We start from the raw sequence: 25,906 nt of genomic DNA on the forward strand, positions 1-25,906 counted from the left end.
TATGTCCCATAGACATTCTTTTTCAGCGCTTGTCAGCCAAAAAACTAAGCTGCGAAAAGTAGAATGAGTTTATCTGGGACGAGTAGTACTATGAAGGGAGAGGATATGTAGTGGCTCCTCACCTATCCTCCTCCTTAGATTCCTAGACTGGGTTAAGTCTGTTTGGGGTGCAGATATCTATGGTTATCTACGGATACGTCCCTGATTATACACGATATCTTCAGATAGTCGTTCTGGGGCTTAGAACCCCGAGATACCTGACGGTAATTCTCTTGTAATATCACTCACAGAAATATTATACAGTAGGAAGCTGCCTAAAGGAACTCCCACCAGGACGATATGGCTATCTCACCCAAAAATAGATTTTTCCAATGTCAAAGTCCGTTTTATGGTTCTATATATGTGCCAAACATTTTATATATGCTATTTTGCAATATCGTTATTATTATAAATTTTATTTATTTACAGAGCCTCGATACGGTTTATCACTGAAACAATGAACGAGCTGAGCAGTCTCCTAGAGGAAGGAAGACTTGAAGAAGGAAAGTTCAATTTTCTCAGTTATCTTATGTCTCGTGAAGAATTGTCAGAGAAGGACATCGTTGTGATTACCTTGTCATTGTTTTCAGATGGACTTTCAACGGTGATTATCAGCTGAATTTGTTTTATTATTGAAATAAGGTAGATTATCCTTTTATTCGAAATTATATTATGAATTACTACATTACTTCATTTCACTCTTTTCAGACAAATTTCCTCTTTTTTTACTTTTAGATAGATTCTCAGGATATGCTGAGTAAGACACTATCCGTTTTTGAACTGTGGAGGGTTGTTATTTGAAATGTTTGATTAAAACTGAACCCAAGCCAGTGACTCTGAAAATCTTATTTTAGGCCACTTCCATTACCATTTTGGTATTAAATACTTGTGAAGTCTTTATTGGTACAATATTCATAGTACGCTACTGATGATATTTTGTAATTTTAATTTCCAGCTCTCTTGTCATTTATTTTCCAATCTTTTGTTAAACGTGTATACCACCAGTGTTTAGGAACAGTGTTCAATAACCAGGCTTATTGAACATCATGAATACTAGCTCAGAAGTTTGGCCAGAGTGTCTTTTAATCAAACATTTAATCTAAAACTTTTCTTGCTTCATGGAGGAAAGTTTCTAATGTGTAATTTTTTTCGCTTTAAGTTTAATAATCAAAATTCCCCGCATCATTTGATGGGTGATAGCAACCGAGTCGAGTACTACTTGATAACATCAATATAATTGATAATATTTTGTATAATTGTAGGATGATTTTTGGATAAGCCTATCAACAATATTATTTTTTTTATTCTTATAGTGGTAGTAATTTAATCAATTTATATTTTTCATATATTATAGACAGCACCAACTCTCCTGGGTAACCTGCATTGCCTGTCGTTGAACCCGAAAGCACAGGACTGTTTGTATCGAGAAATCATGACGCATGTGGATCCTGACGCCCCCATCACTTTCCATACAATTAGCAAACTGCAATATTTGAAAGCATTTGTTAAGGAGGTCTTCAGGTATGTTCATTATGTTATTGAATTATGATTGTATCTTGGTGGTTGTGATTCTTTATATGTAATTTTAAGGTTTGTTGAACTTTAGAAGGAAGATATGATGCAGGTTTCTTGTTATATTTTATGTTATGTTTTTGGACACGTTTTCATTTTACATTTGGTGTATATTTAACTTGTGATTCAGTGCCCTATTGTATTATTACATTAGTTGTCTTGTTTGTTTGAAGGTAATTCATCATCATATCATCATCATCATCATCTTCTCCTATGCCTATTGCCACAAGGGGTCTCGGTAAGATTTCGCCAGTCATCTCTATCTTGAGCTCTTAATTCAATACGTCTCCATTCATCATCTCCTATTTCGCGCTTCACAGTCCTCAGCCATGTAGGCCTGAGTTTTCCAACTCTTCTAGTGCCTAGTGGAGTCCAGTTAAACGTCTGGTGAACTAATCTCTCTTGGGGAGTTCAAAGAGCACGCCCAAACCATCTCCATCTACCACTCATGAACTCATCCACATATGGCACTTGAACAATCTCTCTTATAGTTTCATTTCTAATCCTGTCCTGCCATTCAACTCCTTAACTGCTTTATGTTTCACTGATCTGTATGTATAGTATTTTATTCTCTAGCTCTTCTATGTTCTTGTTTGTCACTGATATCCATTCTCTTTTAACTCATTCATTGTTTCCTATACTGCTTGATTCCCATCCATGTATTTCCTGATTACATTCTGCATTTTTTATCAGTTTTATATGCATATTTTTGGACATCCAATGCATTACTAGTAAGTGTCTCCCTGTAGGCTGGTGTCTTGATAGGTAATTATTAAAAGAAAAAAAAATAAATTGACCAGTAGATTGAAAATTGATGGTGGTATACAATATTAGTGAATAATGGTAGATAATGAGTGTACTATGTGACCCTAACTTAATGTTTGCTATTAAAATTGCAAAATGCAATTGACTATTTCATATACTGTACAGTAATGACTGTATTTACCACTGTTATTTTTCTGTTTTATTATATTTAAAAAGTGGTTATGGGTAGGCCTATTTTATTTTTAATTTGATTAATAGTAAGTATTTATAATGTTTTTGGGGCTCAAGCCATGTCGTCCTGATGGTTCCTTTAGGTAGCTTTCTAAGGGATATTTAGCTACCTAAATATCCCTTAAAAAGCTGCCTGAAGGAACCTTCCATCAGGACGACATGGCCATTTCACCCAAAAATAGATTTTTCTCTTTGCTTCAAAATCCATTTTATAGCAATTACTCTTAGTTCCATGCAAGGTGTTTTCCCATAACCACATTATGGGCTGCATCTTAGGTTTTCACGTTGAATGAGAGGTAAATAGTTTAGGGTTATTTAAGGCTTTGAAGAGCTATTTTAATGTTATTTAACAGTTTGGATGATAAGTATTACAAGATATTTTATTATATTGTAAACTAAATGTGAGGAAATAATCATAAGCTTGGCATATTGGCATCATGTAGTTAGGATCTCTCTCTCTCTCTCTCTCTCTCTCTCTCTCTCTCTCTCTCCTCTCTCTCTCTCTCTCATATAGTATTTAAATCTACTTTATCCGTAGTTGCCATTGCTAAGATTTATACATTAACCTATCTTGTGAATTATATGTTTTATATTTATAAACAACATATACTTAATACAGCATGTGTTTGTATGGGTAGGCTCTCTCTCTCTCTCTCTCTCTCTCTCTCTCTCTCTCTCTCCTCTCTCTCTCTCTCTCTCTCTCTCTCTCTCTCTCTCTCTCTCACACATATGAAATGTATTAATCCATTCCAATCCCTAAAATGTTTAAAATTAGTTACCTAATTCAATATTCCCTACACATTACAAAATTATCGCCCAGTACAACAACGTTTACCCATTGGTACGATAGTAAAGTTCTTGTGTGTGGTATGTAAACAAAGGAACAGTGTTGCCAAATGTGGGGATTTATCCCTAGATTTGGGATTTGTTGTGTCAAATGGGGATATTCTGTACAAATCTCCACTAAGAAGAAACAAAGATGAGTAATCCTTAATAGTGAGTAATTTCTATATTAGTAAAGCCTACATAATCAGAAAATATATTCGAGTAATGGGGATATTGGAGGGTTGTTTTGGGGGATTCTTAGACTAACCCATCTGGCAACACTGCAAAGGAAAACAGAGGAGTTTGTTCAAACGAGTACATTGCTGTACTGGAATTAAGTCATTTAAAAGAAACACACATCTCTGCCAGGTTGAAAAAGGATGCATGTATTTATGAATAGCAAAAGTTTTATCCAATTCAACTTGAAAACTTATTAAAATTGTTATTTTAGTCCAAATCAGTGTGATTGAAGTTAGCTTTAAATATTCACCGGCAGATCAAGATAAACATCCTTATATCTGGAATAATACATTGGATAACTACTAGGAATATTTTATGACTTAGAATACAGTACAGTACAGTACTTCTAAAGATGTGTAGTGAACCTAGACTCTCGAGAGAAGAATCGGAGGAATTTATATCGCGGGTCCTTCGCATAGATCTTCCTTCTTGCTACCCTCCAAGTTTAGACTGGATAAACGAGCTAGTTCGAGCATTCCAGCGCCATATACCATTTCAAGTAAGTATTTATCAACGTTTTATATTTTAGTTTTTGTTTGACAAGTTTTATCAAGTAATAAAATAAAGGTAGGAGCCTTTGTATATCAGCGGCCAGTTCTTCATGCGTTGATCAAGACTGTGCATCAACTAACCTAAACTTTCCCCCTTAACCTAACCTACAAGCCGTGTCCTTACCTGCTTACCTAAAAGGCGGGGGCTTACGCCCCTCTGTGACCCCCCGCGACCCCCCTTTACACTGCTGTATTCTAAGTTAGACATAATAATACATTCAGGTGGCTGCTACCATACATACACCCCCAGAGGTAACTAGAATTGAATATATGGTAAAATTATGAATAAGTATTTATTTGCCGTGAAAATAAGGGTAATATTATGGTAGAGTCCCTCCCACTACCGTTGGACTCTACCGTAATATTACCAAATTAAGTTTCATTTTCGGAGAAAATGGGCATTTTCCTAAAAGAATGTTTTTCTAGTAGAATAGCTTGTCTCATCTGTAACTTTAATAAAACTGTGGTATTATTATGGAACAACAGTACAGATGTAGGCTAGCAGAAGTTTTATCTGTCCGCGGGTGTGGACGTGTGTTTCAGTGCTCTGTATCGAATCTGGCTTTAAACGGAATCATTGTGTATCTCGTTGTTTATACTATGAAAAATCTCTTTGTGGGTGTTTGCTAGTGTTGATATTAGTGAAATATAGTGCTAAAAATCAGTGGTTTCCTTGTATGTGAGGTCTGTAGTGAAAGGCCTGACCCAGCATTTTTGCGTTGGGGTGGGGCTACTTGAAAAGTTCATTGAAAAATGATTCAATATGTCCTTCCTTAGAAAACGAAAAGGAAGACGTATTCCCGTGAATGATCTCGATCTATTTGTGACTGAAATCGACGCGGTACTCACAGGAAGGGAGAAAAGTATAATGGCAGCAGCTTATGAAGAATGTGATGACGGAGGCAATCATGGCATGTGTGGGCACTGTGAGTCCTATGTCGATGATGGGATGCAATGCGATCAATGCCGAAGATGGTACCATGATGAAGTAGCTTGCTCTAATTTAAGGGATGGTACAAGTACTCTTTTAAAAAGCAGGAACATCATTTATAAATGTCCAAAATGTGTTGAGTCTGCATGTGTTGATGACATGACGAGACTAAGCATCATCATAGAAGAGATGAAGGTAAATGTACAACAACAGATGTCTGGTTTTATGGATATGATAACTGCTCAATACATGGATATGCGTCAAGAAATTGTCGAGCTGAAAGAGAAACTTATGGAATACGAAAAAGAGAATGTGACCAAGACTACATATGCAAGTAAGTTGAAATCAAGAAACACTTTGGTTATAAAATCTACGGAGGAAAATAAGAAGGCTTCAGATATCAAGAAAACTATCATGAAGAAGATAACCACGAATGTCGAACAGGTCAAAACCTCTAAACAAGGCCACTTGGTAGTTAATTTTGCGGATAAAACTGGGTTAGAAAAGGCTAAAAATGACTTAGAAGAGGTCAAGAATGACATTAAGGTAGAAGTAGATAAAAAGGATCTACTTAAACCGAAGATCAAGGTCTGCAATATTGATGAAAATGAAGATGATATAATTGCCAGTATAATGGAGAAGAATGAATGGTTGAATCGATATATGTGAAATGAAGAAGACTTTTAAATTGATCAGGAAGTTTAAATCAAGACAAAGCGGTAAATTACACGTCATTATAAAGTGTAGTCCAACTATCAGGAAAGTCTTCCGTAAAAGAGATGATAGAGTATATACCACGCTTGGAGGATGCTGTAAATCTATGATTCCCTACAATGTATTTCAGTGTTATAAAATGCCAAGAATTTGGGTCATACTGCTGAAAAATTGTAGCAAGACTCAGGTATGTGCCAAGTGTAGCCAGGATCATCGAACCACGGATTGTACTGTAAATACGTTAAAAGTGTCATAACTGCACAATGAGGAATTACAATGATACGAATCATAAGACATATGATGATAACTGTAAAGTATACAAGGAGGAGCTTACCAGGATAAAAAATAGAACCGATCATGGAGTCTAGCCCATTGGTTAAGTGTGGTCTGAAAAAATATTCAACTCGGTGGGGAATAATAAACCTTAAAGATTAGAAATCTTATTAACGAAATGGAATTAGATTTATGCTTATTAACGGAAACTTGGTTGCAGGGAAATATTAGTGATAACTCAAAGATTCAGGAGATGACGCCGTGTACTCATGATTTCTATCACGTACCAAGAAAGGACAAAATTGGAGGAGGAGTGGGTGTCTTTTGTGTCGAAAACTTTCTCTAGGGTTTCTATCATGAATGAAATGGTATTTGAAACGTTTGAATATATCTGTTTAAAACTGACAAGAAACAATAAGGTATTGAATATAATATCATTATATAGACCACCAGCGAGTAATATGACTACATTCATTGAAGAATTTAGTATTCTTGTGGGTGTGGTGGACGATATTAAAAATACATTAATTGGTGGAGACTTCAACTGTTGGGTAGATGATGAAAATGATAATAAGGCTAAAGAACTCAAGGAAGTATTTGAGATGTTTAATTTAATAAACAGTGTTTTGGTATCAACGTCAGTAGGTGGTCATACACTCGACTTGGTCATATGTGGAAAAGACTCAGACCTAATAAAAAACCTTGAAGTGGAACCAGACTTTGAGATCTCAAAAACACATAAACTCATCACCTTTAATGTTAATATAAATTGCACCAGAGTATTGAAAAAATGGATCACATATAGGGAACGGGAAAATTTTGATGCTGAGAATTTTATTGAAGCTAGTGTAGCGCAAATGTCTTGTGTGAACAAACAATGTGAACATATGGTAGACATAGAATGTGTTGGGTGCTATACCAAGAAATACAACGACAATTTTGGAAAAATGTACGATACCATGTGTCCCATAAAGAAACAAACAAGTAGTGGTACGCGAAAATGTTAGATGGTATAAATAGTGAGCTATTAAAGGCAAAAAGACACAGACGTAAGATGGAAGGTAGATGGAAAAGAGCCAAATCCTTACAAGCCAGAAATCTATATAATAAGGCCAGAAATGACTATAACATCCTGTTAGAAAAAACAAAAAGAAAATTCTACAACGGCGAATGTAAAAAAACTAATAACATGAAGGACTTTCACAAAAACCTTGATGATTTGATGGGATTAAAGAAAAAATATGTCTTGCCTGACAATGTTTGTGCAGAGAGTTTTGCTATATTCTTTAGTGAAAAAATTGATAAAATCTATAGAGGCTTCCCCCAAAATCACTTGGAAGGACAGTCAGCTATGCCAGTGAAGGAGGGAAAGAAGTTAATAAAATTTAGGGAGATAGATATGTGCGACTTGTTAAAGGTTATGAGAGAGATGAAGAATACATATTGTGGAAACGACCCTTTCCCAAACAGTTCAATAAGTGAAGCTCCAAACAAACAAGTCGTATATAATATTTACCTGAACATAATTAACCTAAGTATATCGCAATCCTGTTTTCCTAGCTGTGAAAAAACTGCGTTGATCAAACCAATTTACAAAGGGAAAGGTGATGTAAACGAGCTAAATTCATATAGGCCCATTTCAAATTTATCCTACATGTCAAAGCTTATTGAAAAAGTCATAAGTGAGCAATTATGGGCGCATATTGACGAGTTAGAGGTATTCCCGGAAAATCAATCGGCCTACAGAGCTAATCATTCTACAGAAACTACTTTGTGCTCAATAATGAATGATATGATAGGTCTTCTTGATGGGGGAAAGTGTGGAATTTTAATTATGTTAGATCTTAGTGCTGCTTTTGACACTGTTGTGCACGAATACTTACTTGACGACTTAAAGTCTATTGGAGTGACTCAGGAAGCACTGAAATTTTTGCGAAGTTACTTAGTGAACAGGAAGACTATTGTAGAAGTTTCTGGAAACCGATCCAATGAGAGAATACTTATGAAGGGTGTACCACAGGGTAGTGTCCTGGGCCCTATCTTGTTTAACATATATACTATCGAGCTATCACACATCTTGAAAAAACAAAAAGTGGGTTTTAAACTATATGCAGATGATACTCAGTTTTACCTCTCAATTTCGACAACACAAGATACAGGGAAGAAAATTGATGAGATAATGACTGAAATAAAAACATGGATGCAGAGGAAAAAGCTCAAATTAAATGATGATAAAACAGAATGTATGTTCTTTGGCACAAGGGTGGCTTTGAAGAATTACCAGTTAATTCAAAGTATAAAAATTGGTGATGCTGATGTTGGGATTGTGCCTGTTGTGAAAAATTTGGGTGTACTGATAGACTGTAATTTGTCAATGAAGGACCAAATTGTGAACACAGTGAAAGTGTGTAACTATCACCTGAGAAACATAGCATTTATTAGAAAATATTTAACAGAGGGCAGTACAAAAATTTTAGTGATGAGTCATGTAATATCAAGGCTTGATTATTGCAATTCTCTGTACTACAAATTGCCCAATACACTACTAAGGAAGCTTCAAAATGTGCAAAACCGGGCGGCTAGACTGATAAAAGGCATTAAATTTCGGGAGAGAATAACTCCTGCACTGATCGATCTACATTGGTTACCTGTTAAGGCTAGGATTGAATTTAAAATTTGCTTGTTGACTCACAAAGCACTTACAGGTGATAAGCCTAAATATCTTCGTGATTGCTTGGTCCCCTACCCTGAAGCTACCAGCGCCACTGTAAGAGTTAGACATGCAGATGACCCACATAGACTATTCGAAATTAGTGTGAATCATGCAATAGGAGGAAGAACGTTCAGTTATGCTGCACCGAGACTCTTTAACGACCTTCCACTCGATGTCAAGAATAGCACAAATGTGGCTGCCTTCAAGAAAAACCCGAAGACTTATCTTTTTAGAAAGTGTTATAATAGTGACCTGAAAACTATTAAGCCTGAATACAAATGCTAGCGAAATAACTGATAACGATACAGAGCAAAATATTAACTGGAAAGGAATTATTTTTTCATACACCAAGGCCCGCCTGAACAGACCTTTAGTGTTTGATGGAGGGCGAGAAATAAACCTCTAAAAGTAAAAGTAAAAAGTAAGTAAGTATATGTATAAAAATGGCCATGCCCCATAAATCCCATATCACTAAATATACGGTGATCCAAGAGGTGGTTATCTGTCTGTTAGGTAAGTAGGTAAGGACACGACTCATAGGTAAGATTGGGTGGGAAAGTTTAGGTTAGGTGGTGTTCTATATACGTGTGAGGTCCTGTCCGTTGTTATACAAAGGCTCCAGCTCTTGTGAAGTTGTACCAATTGCATCTTTACAAGAACATTGATAACTTATTCCAAATTATTAGCATACCTGGATGAATTATTATTAATTGTCCTATCACTATGGTTTTTCATAATCAAACTTAACCTAACCTCTTATAGAATACCATGCTTTACCGTGGATATTTGGTCTAGTGATCGTAAAGGATTTTGAATCAATACAAATCTGAATATGTTGTAATTCTATTATTATATAGAAGTGAATATTTGAACACTTTACAAGAAATGTATGCTCATATGAACATTCCTCTCCATATAGTATGTTAAGCAGTAAAATTATAAAATGGTACAATAATTGTAACATAAAAATAACACTAGTACACAGTATGTTTTATGGTGTTTAAACTTTTTTTTTATGATAACTGGCATAAACCCATAATTTTTGAGTTATAGTAATCAACCCACTGACTTCCAAAAACTGCCAAATTGCAACAAATTAGTATTAATGATATAAAGTTGAATTGTTACTTGGTGTATTTTAAGGTATGTTAGATAATAATAGGCAGTATCTCATGGTTTATGAGTTATGGTATTGGACCTTGTAGTTTTTGGTACAGTAGTTGTGAATCAATTATCGTAACTCAAAAACTACGGGTTTTTCATCAGTTATTGTCATAAACTTTCAAAACACTTTACAATACACATCATTATTATTATTATTACTGTATTTATTTTTATTATTATTATTTATTTTTATTATTATTATAATTATTTTTATTGTTATTACTTGCTACGCTACAACCCTAGTTGGGGAAGCTAGATGCTACAAGCCGTGGAGCCCCACCAGGGAAAATAGCCCAGTGAGGAAAAGAAACAAGGAAAAATAAAATGTTTTAAAAACAGTAAGAACATTAAAATAAATATTACCTATATAAACTATGAAAAATTAACAAAACAAGAGGAAGAGAAATTAGATAGAATAGTGTGCCTGAGTGTATCCTCAAGGAAGAGAACTCTATCCCAAGAGTCAGTGAAAGACCATGATACAGAGGCTATGGCTCTTTAAGCCTAGTTAGAATTTTGTGTAATTTCAGGAATACTTTAGTTATTTATCATGATGTTCTTATTTAAACTAAGAGAGTAGGCTTGATATTTCTTTAGGTGTATCCTAAATATTTTAAATAACTTTAGATTTTGTCATCAATTTCCTGGGTAGAAATCCTATACGAGAAGAATAAAGTAGGTGTAAAGGTTAGAAACTTGCGATATTTTCATCTGTGCCATTTGGACTTGTCAATTCCAATTGGTCTAGTCTTGCTTAGTAGTTTCACTTCTTTGAATTTGTTCAACGCCAATTTTTAATATTGGATTTCAAAAAGTATTGAGTCAGCTAGATTAGCGTTGATATTTTGTTTAGTGGCTTAATTAAATTTCTGTTCTGATTAAAATGATGCTTTACTAAATAACTAAATTAATGGAGAGCTATGCTGTTCTTGTGTGGAATGAGTACTTTAAAAGAAAGCTTCTTGTTGCAATTGTTTTCCTATAAACATGGGTTTTATAAGTAACACATAACATTTTTTTTTTTTTCACAGAATATTTCATTCTTAAGCAAAGATTCACATGATTCTGTGCCTACATGGGAAGAGATCTACAAGGAAATCATAGTTGAGGGTAAAGGTGGTTTGTGTCTCTCTCTCAATGTTGCTTTTGCAGCTGTTTTATCATCTCTCGGCACTACGGCATATAACGTTTCGGCCGATTATATAGCAGGCGAGGGAAGAGGTGTACATGCTCTCACTATCATTCATTATGGTGATATCCCTGTGAACAAAAACAGCATAGTTACAAGGAGTAGAACTGGAAACCGTGGGAGCGTTTACTACAATTACGACGCAGTTGATAGTGAAAAAGATTACATTAAAAGATATGGTTTATTCAAAGTACCTGAGAAGTTCCTTTATTTAGTTGATGTTGGATGTGGATACCCTACTCTTCGAGCCATAAACCTGAAAAATGATTTAGGAAAGGTTTATTTTGACTGTGGCTTGGAATACTGCATAATAAAAAGAGGCCATCGCTATTTGAGGATGCATCGTAGAGGTCACGATTTGGATGAAGTTGAAAAGGCAAGTGTCCAATGATTTCCGTTTTATAAATTTTTTTCTTGACTACTACCATATTTTGTTGTAATTTTATGTCACCAAGGGGTTTTATTATGGTGATTGAACTTTTTCATGAAGATTTAGTATACTGCACATCATCATTTGTTCCGTAACTGACATACAAACCACGCTATTTAATAGGGGTATTACTTTTGGCGTAGCTGAAATGACGAGCCATTAGAATTTAACGAGGGTTTACTACCCACACCGCTAGTAAGCGGGGGTAGGGAGGGTAGCTTGCTCCCCCCCCTCACACACCTGTGCTTGAGCTCACTTTGCTCTCGGCTCGGATGGTAGACGTACGTGTCCTATCTCATCCTCGCCTCTCTCTTGGCAGCCATTAATGCTTTTTTGCTTTTTCTTTGACAGGTTTGTGTGTGAAGTTGGCCTTTGCGATTATGCGCACCTGTCCTGGATTACCCGACCGCCCCTGCGGAACATTCATGTCGGCGGTCGAGACAGATCCTCACACCCTTTGCCCTTACTGCAGAGGTCAACGGTGTGAAAGTAATAAAAAGTGTGGTGAGTGTAGGGAGTGGTCTACTTCCCATTGGGAGAGGTTTTCTCGGCGACGTAAGAAGAAGTCCAAGTGGGAGCTTTCTCCTTCGAAGGTTTCTTTGAAAGGAGAAAAACCTAAGGACTCTTCTTCCGTTGCCCAAACCTCCTCCGAAGCTCCCACTCGAGCGGTCTCTTTCGAGAGATCGTCGAGTGGTAGCGTAGACCATGGTTCTGTTTTCCAAACTCGGGGTTCGAGAGATGGCGTTGTCTCCCCTAGCGAGGCAGCTCCACCTCTTCCCCCGGGGGAGGATGTGTCATTAACCAATCTTTTTCAGCTTTGGTCTTCCTTGGGGCTCGAGGGTTCGCCCTCCAAGGAAGCATTACTTGACTACATCCGATTGGGTGCCGCGTCAAGCAATCGCCTACTTTGGCAGAGGTTGATCCTCTGTCAATTGTCGACGTTGTGGTGTCAGAGGTATCCAAAGCGGTATCTCCTAATACCTCTGCCTCTTCACATCCCGCTGTAGCTGAAGGCTTAGTTTCTCCCGTTCCTGCTCAACCAACGAGGGAGAAACTAAGTCCAACAGTCTCTCCTGCTGGTGTTTCTTCCCCCTCGGGGGAGTTCACTTACAGAGACTCCTCTTCGGAGGATTGCAGAAGGTCTGCTTGCTGATCCAACGGCCCCCAGAGGGCGCATCCGTCGCAAGGCTCGCCTTCCTCTTCGCCAGAGAGGCCTTCCTTCACCTGCGGTGAGGAGCCGCCTCTTTGGTTCATCATCTCCGTTGCAGTCCGCCGCAGAGGAGCCTCGTCAGCGTTCACCGACTGTTCCTGCTATGGTCCTGGACCTCTCAGCGGATCGTTCGCGATCCCCTTCGGTGGAAGGTCGTCCTTTCAAAGGACACGTCGACCTTCCACCCGACAGACCTGCTGACCTGCCGTTGCCGTTCCTTAGAGCTGATGAGTGCTACGCGGCTACGAAACCTGACTTACATGCTTGTCAGGCATCGAACCCTGTTACGGGGCATCAAGGGCGTATGCGCCATCGCGAGCATACTGTACGTCCCTTACGCGCCATGATGGACATGCGCGCTAACGTTTTTCTGCGCGCCAGGCTTTGCCTGAGGTAGCGCGCTAGCGCTCACCTGCGCGTCAGCGTGCCATCAACCTCCTGCGCGTCAGCGTGCCATCAACCTCCTGTGCGTCAGCGCTCTCCAACTCGTCAGCGCTCGCTAACGCGCCAGCGCTTTCCTGCGCGCCCACGCTCTTCGGATCTGGGTGCTGTCGGGAAGTCAAAGACTTCTCCTACGCGCCAACGCGCCAACTGCTCTCTTCAGCGCTCGCTGTCACGCGTTCACGCGCAGTCACCGTCTCGCGCCCGTGATGATACGCGCGCGTGCCCATTCTGTCCTACAGTTGCGCGCCACCATACTGACGTGCGCCCACGCGCGCAGGCTCCAACTGCGCGCCCGAGTGCCAGTGGTGTTTCTCCTACGCGCGCGCTCTGCGACATCTGCTTGGGCGCGCGAACTTTCGCCCGCACGCAAGCGTCTTCAACGTCCTGATCCTGCGCACCCACGCGCGCGCAATCAGTCTCCTGCGCGCTCTCCTGAGTGGCCGCGGTCTCCTGCGCGCCGTCGCTCTCCTGCGTATCCGCGCGCTCACGCATGCACATCAGCAGTCTCCCGCGCGCGACCCTTGGTATTCTCCATCGCCCGAGCGCCATTGCACGCCCCCCCGCGAGGCTGCTGGACAGCGCACGGCGGGGTCGCCATTGCTGCATTCCCCTCCCCTCAAGCGCATAACAGCGGGCACTGCGGCGGAGGGGAAACATCCAGAAAGGTCCAGGATCTCTTCTTCTTTTCGGGCGAACCCCCACTATGGAAACTTCTCCCAGGGATCCGTCGATCTCTGTCCCTCCAGAGGGAGTGTCTGACAGTGCTGCTGTCTGTCAACAGCCATGGTTCGGACCGCTAATCAGAGCAGTTATGCAGGCTTTCAAGCCTGTTCTCTCTGAGTTGGGCCACAGATCCTTGGCTTTCTCGACCCCTCTGAAGAGAAAAAGAGGAGTTCCGGACGCCGTGACTTCTCCGAGAGCTAAGTTGACTCCTCGCAGGCCTTCGAGGCAGGTTCCTTCACCCCCCCCAGACTTTTTTTCCTTCCCTGTCGGACGAGGACTTCCCGTCCTCAGGGGAGTCACGTGAGGTGGGACGTTCCCCATCGCACCAATGAGGGAAACCCCATCTCGCGTTGAAAAGTCATCCCAGGTAGGGGCTGAAAAGAACTTGCCACTGTCTATGTTAGAGTCCTACATCCTTCCCAGGAAGGAGTCGAAGGACTCGAAGATGGTACCAAAATCCTCGACAAGACTTAGGACGGAGCCAGCTAGCCACTCGGAGAATGTCCGCGAATCTCCCCAAGAAGAGCCTTTGGGGACAGGAGACTTCGCTGCAAGTCCAGCATCTGGAGGAGAACTACAAGATTCAGAGCATGCATTTTGGCTGGTGCTGACTCTTATGAGGGCTCTCAATGGGTTTGCCGACCCAGAGATCCCTCCTCGAGAGGGCAAAGACACGGTCTTGGATCGCGTATTTGGCACTCAAAAACCTTCTAAGACCAGTGCGGCTCTGCCTTGGTCTCAGGGGGTTAAGAGTACCAGGGACAAGATCGCTGTTCAGCTCTCTGAGTTGTCCTCCTCCAACCATTCCAGTGCCGGGAACAAGCTTCTCCCACCTCCTTGCGTACAGCAAAGGAGGTACTGTACTTCGAGATCTTGGATGAGCCTTGTTTAGCTCTTCCTCTCCACCATTCGTTGGAAGAGCTTACCAGGGGAGTCCCTCTTGAGAGACTCTCCAACCGGTAGGTCTCGTTCTCGGCAACCGAGATCCTTAACCAGGAGAAGGTTGCGAAGTGTGCTATGCAAGCCACTTCGTGGCTGGATATCTGGTTAGGGACCTTAGGTATCCTGATACGCTCTGAGGACTTCTCTAAAGAACGTACCAGGAAAACTATGGAGACGTTCCTCCTCTCAGGCCCTCGCACGATCGAGATTCTGGCCCAACAAGTCTCGAACTTGTGGGCAGACACCATCCTGAAACGTCGGGATGCGGTGGCTGAGAGGTTCCATCAGCAGGTCCCTAGCACCGAGATAAATAGGCTCAGGCATTCTTTCTTAGAAGGAACGAATTTGTTTGAGCCTAAGGATGTGGAACAGGCTGCTGAGAGGTGTAGGAAGTCCCACCAAGACTCCCTCCTGCATAGGGCTTTGACATCCAAGCCCTATAAGCCTCCAGCACCCCAGCAGTCCCGTCCGACCAAGACCACAAAACCGACGGCAGCAGCGAAGACAGTGGTGTCTAAGCCCTTTCCTATCAAGGATAGGAAAGGCAAAAAGTCCTTCAGAGGAGGTAAGAATCTTAGAGGGAGCAGCCGAGGCCGCAAATGCTAGGATTGGGAGTCCGTCTGCATGTCCACCAGTGGGGGGATGCCTACAAAGTTGCGCAGACAGGTGGCAGCAACTCGGGGCCGATTCCTGGACGATTTCCATAATCAGTCAGGGATATCGCGTCCCGTTCACAACATCTCTACCTCCCCTGACGACAAATCCAGTGTCATTGAGCTCCCTTGCCATGGGATCAGCAAAGGGGCAAGCCCTTCGGGCAGAAGTCGAGACCCTGTTGAAGAAGGGCGCTCTCCAAGAGGTCCTCGACGGATCCCCAGGCTTCTTCAGTCGACTCTTTCTTGTAAAGAAGGCGTCTGGAGGCTGGAGACCAGTCATCGACCTCTCGACTCTGAACAAGTTTGTCAAACAAACTCCGTTCAGCATGGAGACCGCAGACAAGGTCAGACTAGCAGTGAGACCGCAAGACTTCATGTGTACACTGGATCTGAAGGACGCGTACTTCCAGATCCCAGTCCATCCGTCTTTAAGGAAGTACAACAAGCAGTACCAGTTCAAGGTGCTGTGTTTCGGTCTCTCCACAGCACCGCAGGCTTTCACCAGAGTGGTTACCCTAATATCTTCGTGGGCACACAGGATCGGCATCCGTCTCCTCCGTTATCTGGACAACTGGCTGATCTTTGCAGACTCGGTGTCATCCCTTCTTCAACACGGGGACAAACTTCTGGGACTTTGCCAGGATCTGGGGATCATGGTGAATCTCGAGAAGTCCTCTCTGCTTCCCACTCAAAGACTGGTATATCTAGGCATGGTTATAGACACCAATCTCCACAAAGCCTTCCCATCAGACGACAGGATAGCAAGGCTGAGGAAGGTCGCAAGCCCTTTTCTCAGACAAGAAGAACTTCCAGCCCAATCGTGGTTACGTCTCCTCGGTCACCTTTCTTCTTTGGCTCGTCTAGTTCCCAACGGTCACCTCAGGATGAGATCCCTCCAGTGGCGGCTCAAGTCCCGGTGGAATCAAGGTTACGATTCCCCGGACATCCAGATCCCTATGGGACCTGCGGAACGTACGGACCTCCAGTGGTGGGTGACGGACGAGAACCTACGAAGAGGAGTGGATCTTCTCGTCCTCTCCCCGGATTTGATGCTGTTTTTGGATGCCTCAAAGAAAGGTTGGGGGCCCACGTACTGCACCACACAACCTCAGGCCTGTGGTCAGAATCAGAAAAGTGCCTCCATTAGATCTTCTAGAGATGAAGGCCATCTTTCTGGCCCTTCAACAATTCCAACAGTACCTGGCGGGTTACTCTGTGGTGGTGATGAGCGACAACACCACAGTAGTGGCTTACATCAACAAACAAGGTGGTCACTTTTCAAAGCAGCTATCCCATCTTGCAGTAGAGATGCTGAGATGGGCCGAAGTCCACTCAATTCCACTATCGGCACGTTTCATTCCAGGCAAGAGGAATGTGCTCGCCGACAATCTGAGCAGAGCGTCTCAGATAGTGAGTACCGAGTGGTCTTTGGATCATCTAGGAGTCGAAGGACTCGAAGATGGTACCAAAATCCTCGACAAGACTTGGGAAGGAGCCTCAGATAGTGAGTACCGAGTGGTCTTTGGATCATCTAGTAGCCAACAAAGTCCTGACTTTGTGGGGTTCTTCGACTGTGGATCTGTTCGCAACAGGTCTGAACTTCAAGCTTCCACTGTACTGCTCCCCAGTCCCAGACCCCAAGGCTCTCTGGCAAGATGCTTTCCAACAATGGTGGGACAACATTGACGTTTACGCCTTTCCTCCATTCTGTCTGATGAGGAGGGTGCTCAACAAGACCAGAACATCGGTCAATCTTTCGATGACCCTCATAGCTCTGCTATGGCATCACGCGGAATGGTTTCCGGACCTTCTGCAACTCCAAACGGAGCTACCGAGAGAGCTCCTTCCACGGCACAATCTATTCAGACAACCACATGCCAACATCTTCCACAAAGTCGTAGCTTTGCTACGACTTCATGCCTGGAGACTATCCAGCATCTCCTCGCTGAGAGAGGATTTTCGCAACAAGTTGCTGTCAGGATGTCTGAACATCTGCGAAAGTCATCCGCAGCTGTCTACCAGGCAAAGTGGAAAGTCTTCTGTGGTTGGTGTCGTGGAAGGGGTATCTCTCCACTCGATGCCACTATTCCTTGTGTATTTGCGGGAAGAAATGCGCCTTTCAGTCTCGGCAGTGAAAGGCTATCGCTAAGCCTTAAGTCAAGCCTTCAGGCTGAAAGGAATAGACATTTCTTCTTCGCTGGAACTTTCTCTAGTCATACGAAGTTATGAACTTACCTGCCCTCAGTCGGAAGTGAGACCTCCATGGAACGTGGTTCGAGTCCTCAAGTCTCTTAAGAGACCTTCCTATGAACCATTACGCCAGGCTTCAGATCCCCACCTAACCTGGAAGACGGTGTTCCTACTAGCTTTGGCTTCGGCCAAGCGTGTTAGCGAACTTCATGGTCTCTCGTATGACATCGCCCATTCAAGGGGATGGGGTGAGGTAACGTTCAGATTCATCCCTGAGTTCATTGCTAAGACTCAGAATCCTGGAGTAGCGGATCCTCGATTCGACTCCTTCCGGATTTTTAGTCTCCGTTCTGTAACAGATGACCCAGACCATCTCCTACTATGCCCAGTAAGGAGTTTGAGGCTGTATCTTAAAAGAACAGCTGCAGTTCGTCCTCATGTGCCAGCCTTATTCGTTAGCACAGGGAAGACTAAGAGGAGGGTCACCAAGAACACCATCTTGGCATGGATTTGCAGGGCGATTCATCTGTCCCTGAATCCAGATCCTCCTCCGTCACGTCGCCCTAGAGCACATGATGTCGGGCGTAGCTACGTCCCTGGCCTTCAAAAAGAATTTTTTCAGTGAGGCAGGCCCTTCAAGCTGGGGTGTGGAAGCGTCAGACAACCTTCACAGCCCACTACCTGCAAGACGTGACCCACAGGAGGCTCGATATGTTCTCTATCGGCCCTGTGGTGGCTGCACAACAGCTGGTTTAAAACCTCAGGCTCCTTATTAGACAAGTAGCAGAAGGTTGAGGGCATTGTTACCTGGTTTTAGTCTGCATGAATGAAAAGGTTTGACTGGCCCTTATTCTTTTCTTCATCATCCCCTCTCTTGGGGAAAGCAGCATCCTGGATTCTCTGCATAGCTGACCTCAAACCACTGCAGGTAAACCATGTTTCCTTGTGTTCCAAGTATCAAATTAATACTGTCACGTCCCCATACCCTGACGAGGTGGTAATGGGAGAGTCCTAGTCCACAAGTTTCCATCTAAGGAACTCCAGATCAATTTCCTAGGACAAGTCACACTTCGTTATGCCTTCACACACAGCTTGCGTAGGCCGCAGTCCTTGCGTAGCAAGGTTCTAGCGAGGTGCAGGGACTCCTTATTTCTTGGGTGCTTACACACTCAAATAATGAGCCCCCTTACAAAGCCAAAAAGCCAGTACTGGCTGGGACGTCTACCCTTCCTAATGGATGAGTCACCCCTATTGAATAGCGTGGTTTGTATTCCAGTTACGGAACAAATGACAAATTCGTAGATAATTTGTATTTTTCCTAACTATTCAAACCTTAGCTATTTAATCAAACTTGCCCGCCAGCCCTATCCCCCTTGAAGTCCTACCTCCAAGCAAAGTGAGCTCAAGCACAGGTGTGTGTAGGGGGGGGGGGAAGCAAGCTACCCTCCCCTACTCCCGCTAACTAGAGGTGTGGGTAGTAAACTCTCGTTATTTCAGCTACGCCGAAAGTAATACCCCTATTAAATAGCTAAGGTTTGTATAGTTAGGAAAAATACAAATTATCTACAAATTTGTCATTTTTCTTTACTTCTATGTAAATTTATTCAAATATTGCATGGGTTGCTTTGGTTACTGTCTAGTAGTAATTGTATATAATTTTTCCGTTTATAAGACCCCATAAAGTATTGTTTTATTTTATCAGAGTTTAAAGTAACAAATTATTTCATGTGCATAATGTGCCCTCCTTCTCCTTTCGTATCTGGTGTGTGGAATTGCTGCGCTCTGTCCTGAGCAAGTTACTATGGTATCCCTTGTTGAGAAAATGGCAACTCTGTAGATCGTTATTTAAGTGCTCTGCCAGTGCCCATAGGCTGGTGATTAAGGGGTAGATACCCTGTTCACACTTACTGGGACTGGCATGCTCCCTCCTCCTCGATCAGGAGAGGGAAGAGCAAGCCCTTTTCTCAGACAAGAAGAACTTCCAACCCAATCGTGGTTACTCTCCTCGGTCACCTTTCATCGCTGGCCCGTCTAGTTCCCAACGGTCGCCTCAGGATGAGGTCCCTCCAGTGGTGACTCAAGTCCCGGTGGAATCAAGCGTACGACTTCTCGGACATCCAGATCCCTATGGGACCTGCGGAACTGAAGGATCTCCAGTGGTGGGTGGCAGACGAGAACCTACGAAAAGGAGTGGACCTTCTCGTCCTCCCCCCCGGATTTGATGCTGTTGTCGGACGCTTTAAAAAAATGGTGGGGGGCCCACGTGCTGCACCACATGACCTCAGGCCTGTGGTCAGAGTCAGAAAAGTACCTCCATATAAATCTCCTAGAGATGAAGGCCGTCTTTCTGGCCCTTCAACAGTTCCAACAGTACCGGGCAAGTCACTCTGTGGTGGTGATGAGCGACAACACCACAGTAGTGGCCTACATCAACAAACAAGGAGGTACTTTTTCACAGCAACTTTCCCATCTAGCAGTAGAGATACTGAGATGGGCCGAAATCCACTCGATACCACTATCGGCACACTTCATTCCGGGCAAAAGGAATGTGCTCGCCAACAACCTGAGCAGAGCATCTCAGATAGTGAGTATTGTACTGAGTGGTCTTTGGATCATCTAGTAGCCAACAGAGTCCTGACTTTGTGGGGTTCTCCGACTGTGGACCGCTTCGCAACGGCCCTGTACTTCAGGATCCCGCTGTACTGTTCCCCAGTCCCAGACCCCAAGGCTCTCTGGCAAGATGCTTTCCAACAACGGTGGGACAACATCGACATTTACGCCTTTCCCCCATTCTGTCAGATGAGGAGGGTACTCAACAAGACCAGAACATCGGTCAATCTTTCAATGACCCTCATAGCTCCGCTATGGCATCATGCGGAATGGTTTCCGGACCTTCTGCAACTCCTAAAGGAGCTACGAAGAACTCCCTCCACGACACAATCTACTCAAACAACCACATGCCAACATCTTCCACAAAGCCGTAGGTTCACTACGACTTCACGCCTGGAGACTATCCAGCATCTCCTCTCTGAGAGAGGATTTTCACAACAAGTTGCTGTCAGGATGTCTGGACACCTGCGAAAGTCTTCGGCAGCAGTCTACCAAGCAAAGTGGAAAGTCTTCTGTGGTTGGTGTTGTGGAAGGGGTATCTCTCCTCTCGATGCCACTAATCCAACAATAGCGGAGTACCTCGTGTATTTGCGTGAAGAAATGCGCCTTTCAGTCTCGGCAGTGAAAGGCTATCGCTCAGCCTTAAGTCTAGCCTTCAGGCTGATAGGATTGGACATTTCCTCATCGCTAGAACTTTCTCTACTCATACGTAGTTATGAACTTACCTGCTCTCAGGCATCAGATCGCCACCTAACCTGGAAGACGGTATTCCTGCTAGCTTTGGCCGCGGCCAAGTGAGTTAGCAAACTTCACGGTCTCTCGTATGACATCGCCCATTCAAGGGGATGGGGGGAGGTAACGTTCAGCTTCGTCCCTGAGTTTATTGCTAAGACTCAGAATCCTGGAGTGGCGGATCCTCGATTCGACTCCTTCCGGATTTCTAGTCTCCGCACTGTAAGAGATGACCCAGACCATCTCCTACTATGCCCAGTAAGGAGCTTGAGGCTGTACCTCAAAAGAACAGCTGCAGCCCGTCCTCATGTGCTTGCACTATTCATCAGCATAGGAAGGACTAAAAGGAGGGTCACCAAGAACACCATCTCTGCATGGATTTGTAGGTTCATTGACCCGGCCTTGAATCCAGACCCTCCTCCATCACATTGCCCTAGAGCACATGATGTCAGGGGCATAGTTACGTCCCAGGCCTTCAAAAGAAATTTTTCAGTTATGCAGGTTCTTCAAGCTGGGGTGTGGAAACGTCAAACAACATTCACATCCCACTACCTGCAAGACGTGACCCACAGGAGACTCGATACGTTCGCTATTGGCCCTGTGGTGGCTGCACAACAGCTGGGTTAAAACCTCAAACTCCTTATTGGACAAGTAGCAGAAGGTTGAGGGCATTTGTTACCCAGTTTTAGTCTGCATGAATGAAAAGGTTTGACTGGCCCTTATTCTTTTCTTCATCATCCCCTCTCTTGGGGAAAGCAGCATCCTGGGTTCTCTGCATAGCTGACCTCAAACCACTGCAGGTAAACCATGCTCCTTTGTGTTCCTAGTATTAAGATTAATACTGTTACGTCCCCATACCCTGACGAGGTGGTATTGGGAAAGTCCTAGTCTACAAGTTTCCATCTAAAGAACTTCAGAACAACTTTCTAGGACAAGTTACACTTCTTCATACCTTCACACACAGCTTGCGTAGGCCGCAGTCCTTGCGTAGCAAGGTTCTAGCGAGGTGCAGGGACTCCTTATTTCTTGGGTGCTTACACACTTAAATAACGAGCCCCTGGGCAAAGCCAAAAGTCAGACTGGCTGGGACGTCAACCCTTCCTAATGGATGAGTCACCCCTATTGAATAGCGTGGTTTGTATTCCAGTTACGGAACAAATGACAAATTCGTAGATACTGTAATTTGTATTTTTCCTAACTATACAAACCTTAGCTATTTAACCAAACTTGCCTGCCAGCCCTATCCCCCTTGAAGTCCTACCTCCAAGCAAAGTGAGCTCAAGCACAGGTGTGTGAGAGGGGGGGTTAGCAAGCTACCCTCCCCTACCCCCGCTAACTAGAGGTGTGGGTAGTAAACCCTTGTTAAAAATTAATGGCTCTTCATTTCAGCTACGCCGAAAGTAATACCCCTATTAAATAGCTAAGGTTTGTATAGTTAGGAAAAATACAAATTACATACGAATTTGTCATTTTAAAGCAATTTTTGTACGAGAAAGGGATTGTATCAACTGTGATTTATGGTTCGGAGTTGTGGGGAATGAAAATGACAGACAAAAATTGAATGTGTTTGAGATGAAGTGTCTGAGGTGTATGGCTGATGTATCTCGATTAGGTAGGGTTAGGAACGAAGTAGTGAGGGTAAGAATGGATGTAAGAAATGATTTAGCAGCTAGACTGGATATGAATGTGTTGAGATGGTTTGGCCACGTAGAGAGAGTGGAAAATGGCTGTCTGCTGCAGAAGGCTATGAATGCAAGAGTTGATAGGAGAAGTACAAGAGGAAGGCCAAGGCTTGGGTGGATGGATAGAGTGAAGAAAGCCCTACATGACAGGAGGATAGATGTGAGAGAGGCAAAAGAGCATGCTAAAAATAGGAATGAATGGCAAGCGATTTTGATGCAATTCCGGTAAGCCCTGCTGCTTCCTCCAGTCGCCTTGGTGACTGTGAGGTGGTAGCAGTTGGGGATTCAGCTTATAAAGCTCCATTTGTGGTTGATAAGAGGGGAGCGTGGGCTATGGCACCCTAGCAGTACCAGCCAAACTCGGCTGAATCCCCTGTCAGGCTGGGAGGAGCGAAGAGAAGAAATGACCCCTTTTGTTCTTTTTATTTTATGTTGGCTAGCCCCAAAAATTTGGGAAGTTCCTTGGTAGATAGATATACTAGCTAAGCTATAACCCTAGGTCTCCAATAGGAAAAATAACTCGGTGAGGAAAGGAAATAAGGAAATAGGTCTTTACCTAGTGTGACTGAGTGTATCCTCAAGCAAGATTATGAGTTATTGAGAGAAGTCAAAATTCATATCCAACCAAAGGTTGGAGTATCTAGACATGCTGATAGACGCTGCAGCAGTGAGATTCTTTCCATCAGATGAACACATCAGCAAGCTCCGAAGGGTATTGCAACCTTTTCCGTCTTAGACAGTATTCTTAGCTCAGTGCTGGCAGAGCGTTCTGAGTCACATCTTGCTGGAGAACCTTGTTCCATACAGACGCCTCCACCAGAGATTCCTTTAGTAAGGTTTGAAGAGTCACTGATCAACCTCCGGAGATTGACCGAATCATCCTGTTTCAGTGAGACAGGTGGTGTGGGATGATTTGTCCTGTTGGTTAAATGATGAAAGCCTCACCAGAAGATTCCCTCTTGACTCTCCATCTCCGGACATGCAATTATTCTTAGGTCTCTTTTAGTCAGGACAAGAGTTCATTGCTAAAACTCAGACCCTGTCTATACATGACCCTAGGTTTGAGACCTTCTCCATCCCCTCCCTATACAAGGTGTTGGGTAGTAATTGACAGATACTTCTTTGTCCCAAGAGAACTTGACACTTCAGGCCTGAGTGTTAACACTTCTTCCCTTCTATTTGCAAAACCAAGAAAGTACTGTTGATTTTCCTCTCTTTCTGGCTTTGTGAGACAATCTGTAGAGCTCTCACTTCCAATGCCTAGGGATCTAGGCCCCATCTTAGCCTTCAAGGGGAATCTTGCAGTTGGCCAGGTGTTGAAAGCACAAGTTTAGAAACTCCAAACGATCTTCACACCTTTTTACCTACTGGAGTATACCTACAAGTCCCATAATCTTGGTCGTGTGGTGGATGCTCAAGTAGTTGTGTAGCCAACCCAGCTCACGCACAGGACAGAATGCATTTTGTCTATGGTAGTTTAGAGGCAAGTCTGGAATGAAAGGTAGACTGACTGGCTCTCCTACTTCCTCTTTCCTAAAAGGGGTAAAAACTATTGTAGTGTTACTCGCTGGATCTGATTTGGTGCTAGTAATCTACACTTCTGAGCTCCATTCTTATTAGACTAGATTTCTAATAAGTAGTTCTTCCTCATCCTCCCTTTACCAGGGCAAAACTGATGGATCATCATTTGCCTGGTATTTTATTCCAGGCTGCTCTCCCTTACAGGCAAACGGATTTCTCCTTTGACCATGTGCCAGTTATTTACCAAGTACAGGCCAGGCCCTATCAGCTTACTCATTCCCATGATAGGCAGATAGGCAGATAGGCGGTTGCTGGAGTCATCTTCAATGGAGGCTGATATTTCCAGGGAAGAAAAAGAACTAATCAGCTCTATTCATGGGAGACTTCCTATCCACCAATAAGCCAGTCTTCCTATTTTGATGAACGAAAGATTTGTATATACAGTATGTACGAGTAAATAAAAAGGTTGAAAAATTTTTCTTTTTCCTAGCTATACAAATGTGAGTCCTTTAAGGTTAAACTTCCCACCTCAACCAGAGTCTTTGACAGATGGGTGGGTGGTGCTACTCGCCCATGCTCACAACCTGTCGTTAATTACCTCGTTAACTATTCCAACGGCTGTTCCAGTTTTGCTGAATATATCCCCTATTTTGAAGGATTTAGGTTTGTGTTGCTAGAAAAAATACAAATTACTTTTAAAATTTCTTTTCGTAAAATATTATATGATAATTAATTACTGGGTAATCTTTCATTGCAGAAGTGCGTCAACAACGACGGTTGGCTCCCTATGTTTTCGTTTCGCATTGTTCCTAAGCCTCTTAGTTGCTTCCAACTCTCAATGAGGAGCATCTATGTCTATCAAGCAACCTCGTCCTATTTTCAAGAATTACATGCCGTTCTGTACTTTAGTCAAACAGAAATGATTGCTGTAAAGAATGAACAACTTATTAGATATTTGGGACAAGAACGAGAGGAGAGCATTCCAGGTCCTTCATCGAAGTCAAGGGTTAATGATTCTGATGGAAAAGTTGTGGATTCCAGAAACAGACTGAAGCTTAAACAAAGCGAATTAACTGAAGAGTTACTTAGAAACTTTCCTATGATCCCAAAATGGGAAGTTGAAAAAGCTGTGTTGTGTTACACATCTCTGAATAAAACTGCTGGATTGGTTTAACAGTAGTGACATGATTGGAAATTGTATTTGAAAAGATGAGTCTTAGGAAGAATGGTGAGCATGAAGTTAATGTTACATCTTTTTTGTCATTTTCTTATCAAAAGTAATTCATTTTCCTATTCATATTCATGTGTTTTGTTTTAGTATAAAGTAATACATGTGCAGGTATTTTTCTCATGTATGATAGGAACCCATAAACATTAAAGGTGACATGGGCAATCTATGCTTTTCATGAAAAATGGTGCTGTATAAAGTTTCAGCATTTTGCCAGGTATACACATTTGAATTTAAAAGTAGTTATCAAATTCACAAGGCATAGAACAAAACAGGATGACTATATGTTGCAAATACTGTTTGTTCCTACGTGTATGCAAACCTTTCATCC

General features: G+C 42.7%; 2 protein-coding genes across 2 annotated transcripts in view; both read left to right on the forward strand.

Annotated features, from left to right (window-relative positions):
* LOC137656825 (probable cytochrome P450 CYP44) overlaps positions 1-25,906 on the forward strand; it is an 82,774-nt gene that overhangs the window by 22,138 nt on the left and 34,730 nt on the right. Inside the window, exons 8-9 of the mRNA XM_068391146.1 lie at positions 469-643; positions 1,394-1,560. Of these exons, the coding sequence (XP_068247247.1) occupies positions 469-643; positions 1,394-1,560 (342 nt within the window). The remainder of the gene's footprint in view (positions 1-468; positions 644-1,393; positions 1,561-25,906) is intronic.
* LOC137655972 (uncharacterized) lies at positions 3,407-25,521 on the forward strand. Its single transcript, XM_068390172.1, has 3 exons — positions 3,407-4,171; positions 11,050-11,583; positions 25,105-25,521. Exons 1-3 carry the CDS (start codon positions 4,025-4,027, stop codon positions 25,519-25,521), a joined length of 1,098 nt encoding a protein of 365 aa, XP_068246273.1. The 5' UTR covers positions 3,407-4,024.

The sequence above is a fragment of the Palaemon carinicauda genome, chromosome 17, assembly GCF_036898095.1.
Source record: "Palaemon carinicauda isolate YSFRI2023 chromosome 17, ASM3689809v2, whole genome shotgun sequence".
Lineage (NCBI taxonomy): Eukaryota > Metazoa > Arthropoda > Malacostraca > Decapoda > Palaemonidae > Palaemon > Palaemon carinicauda.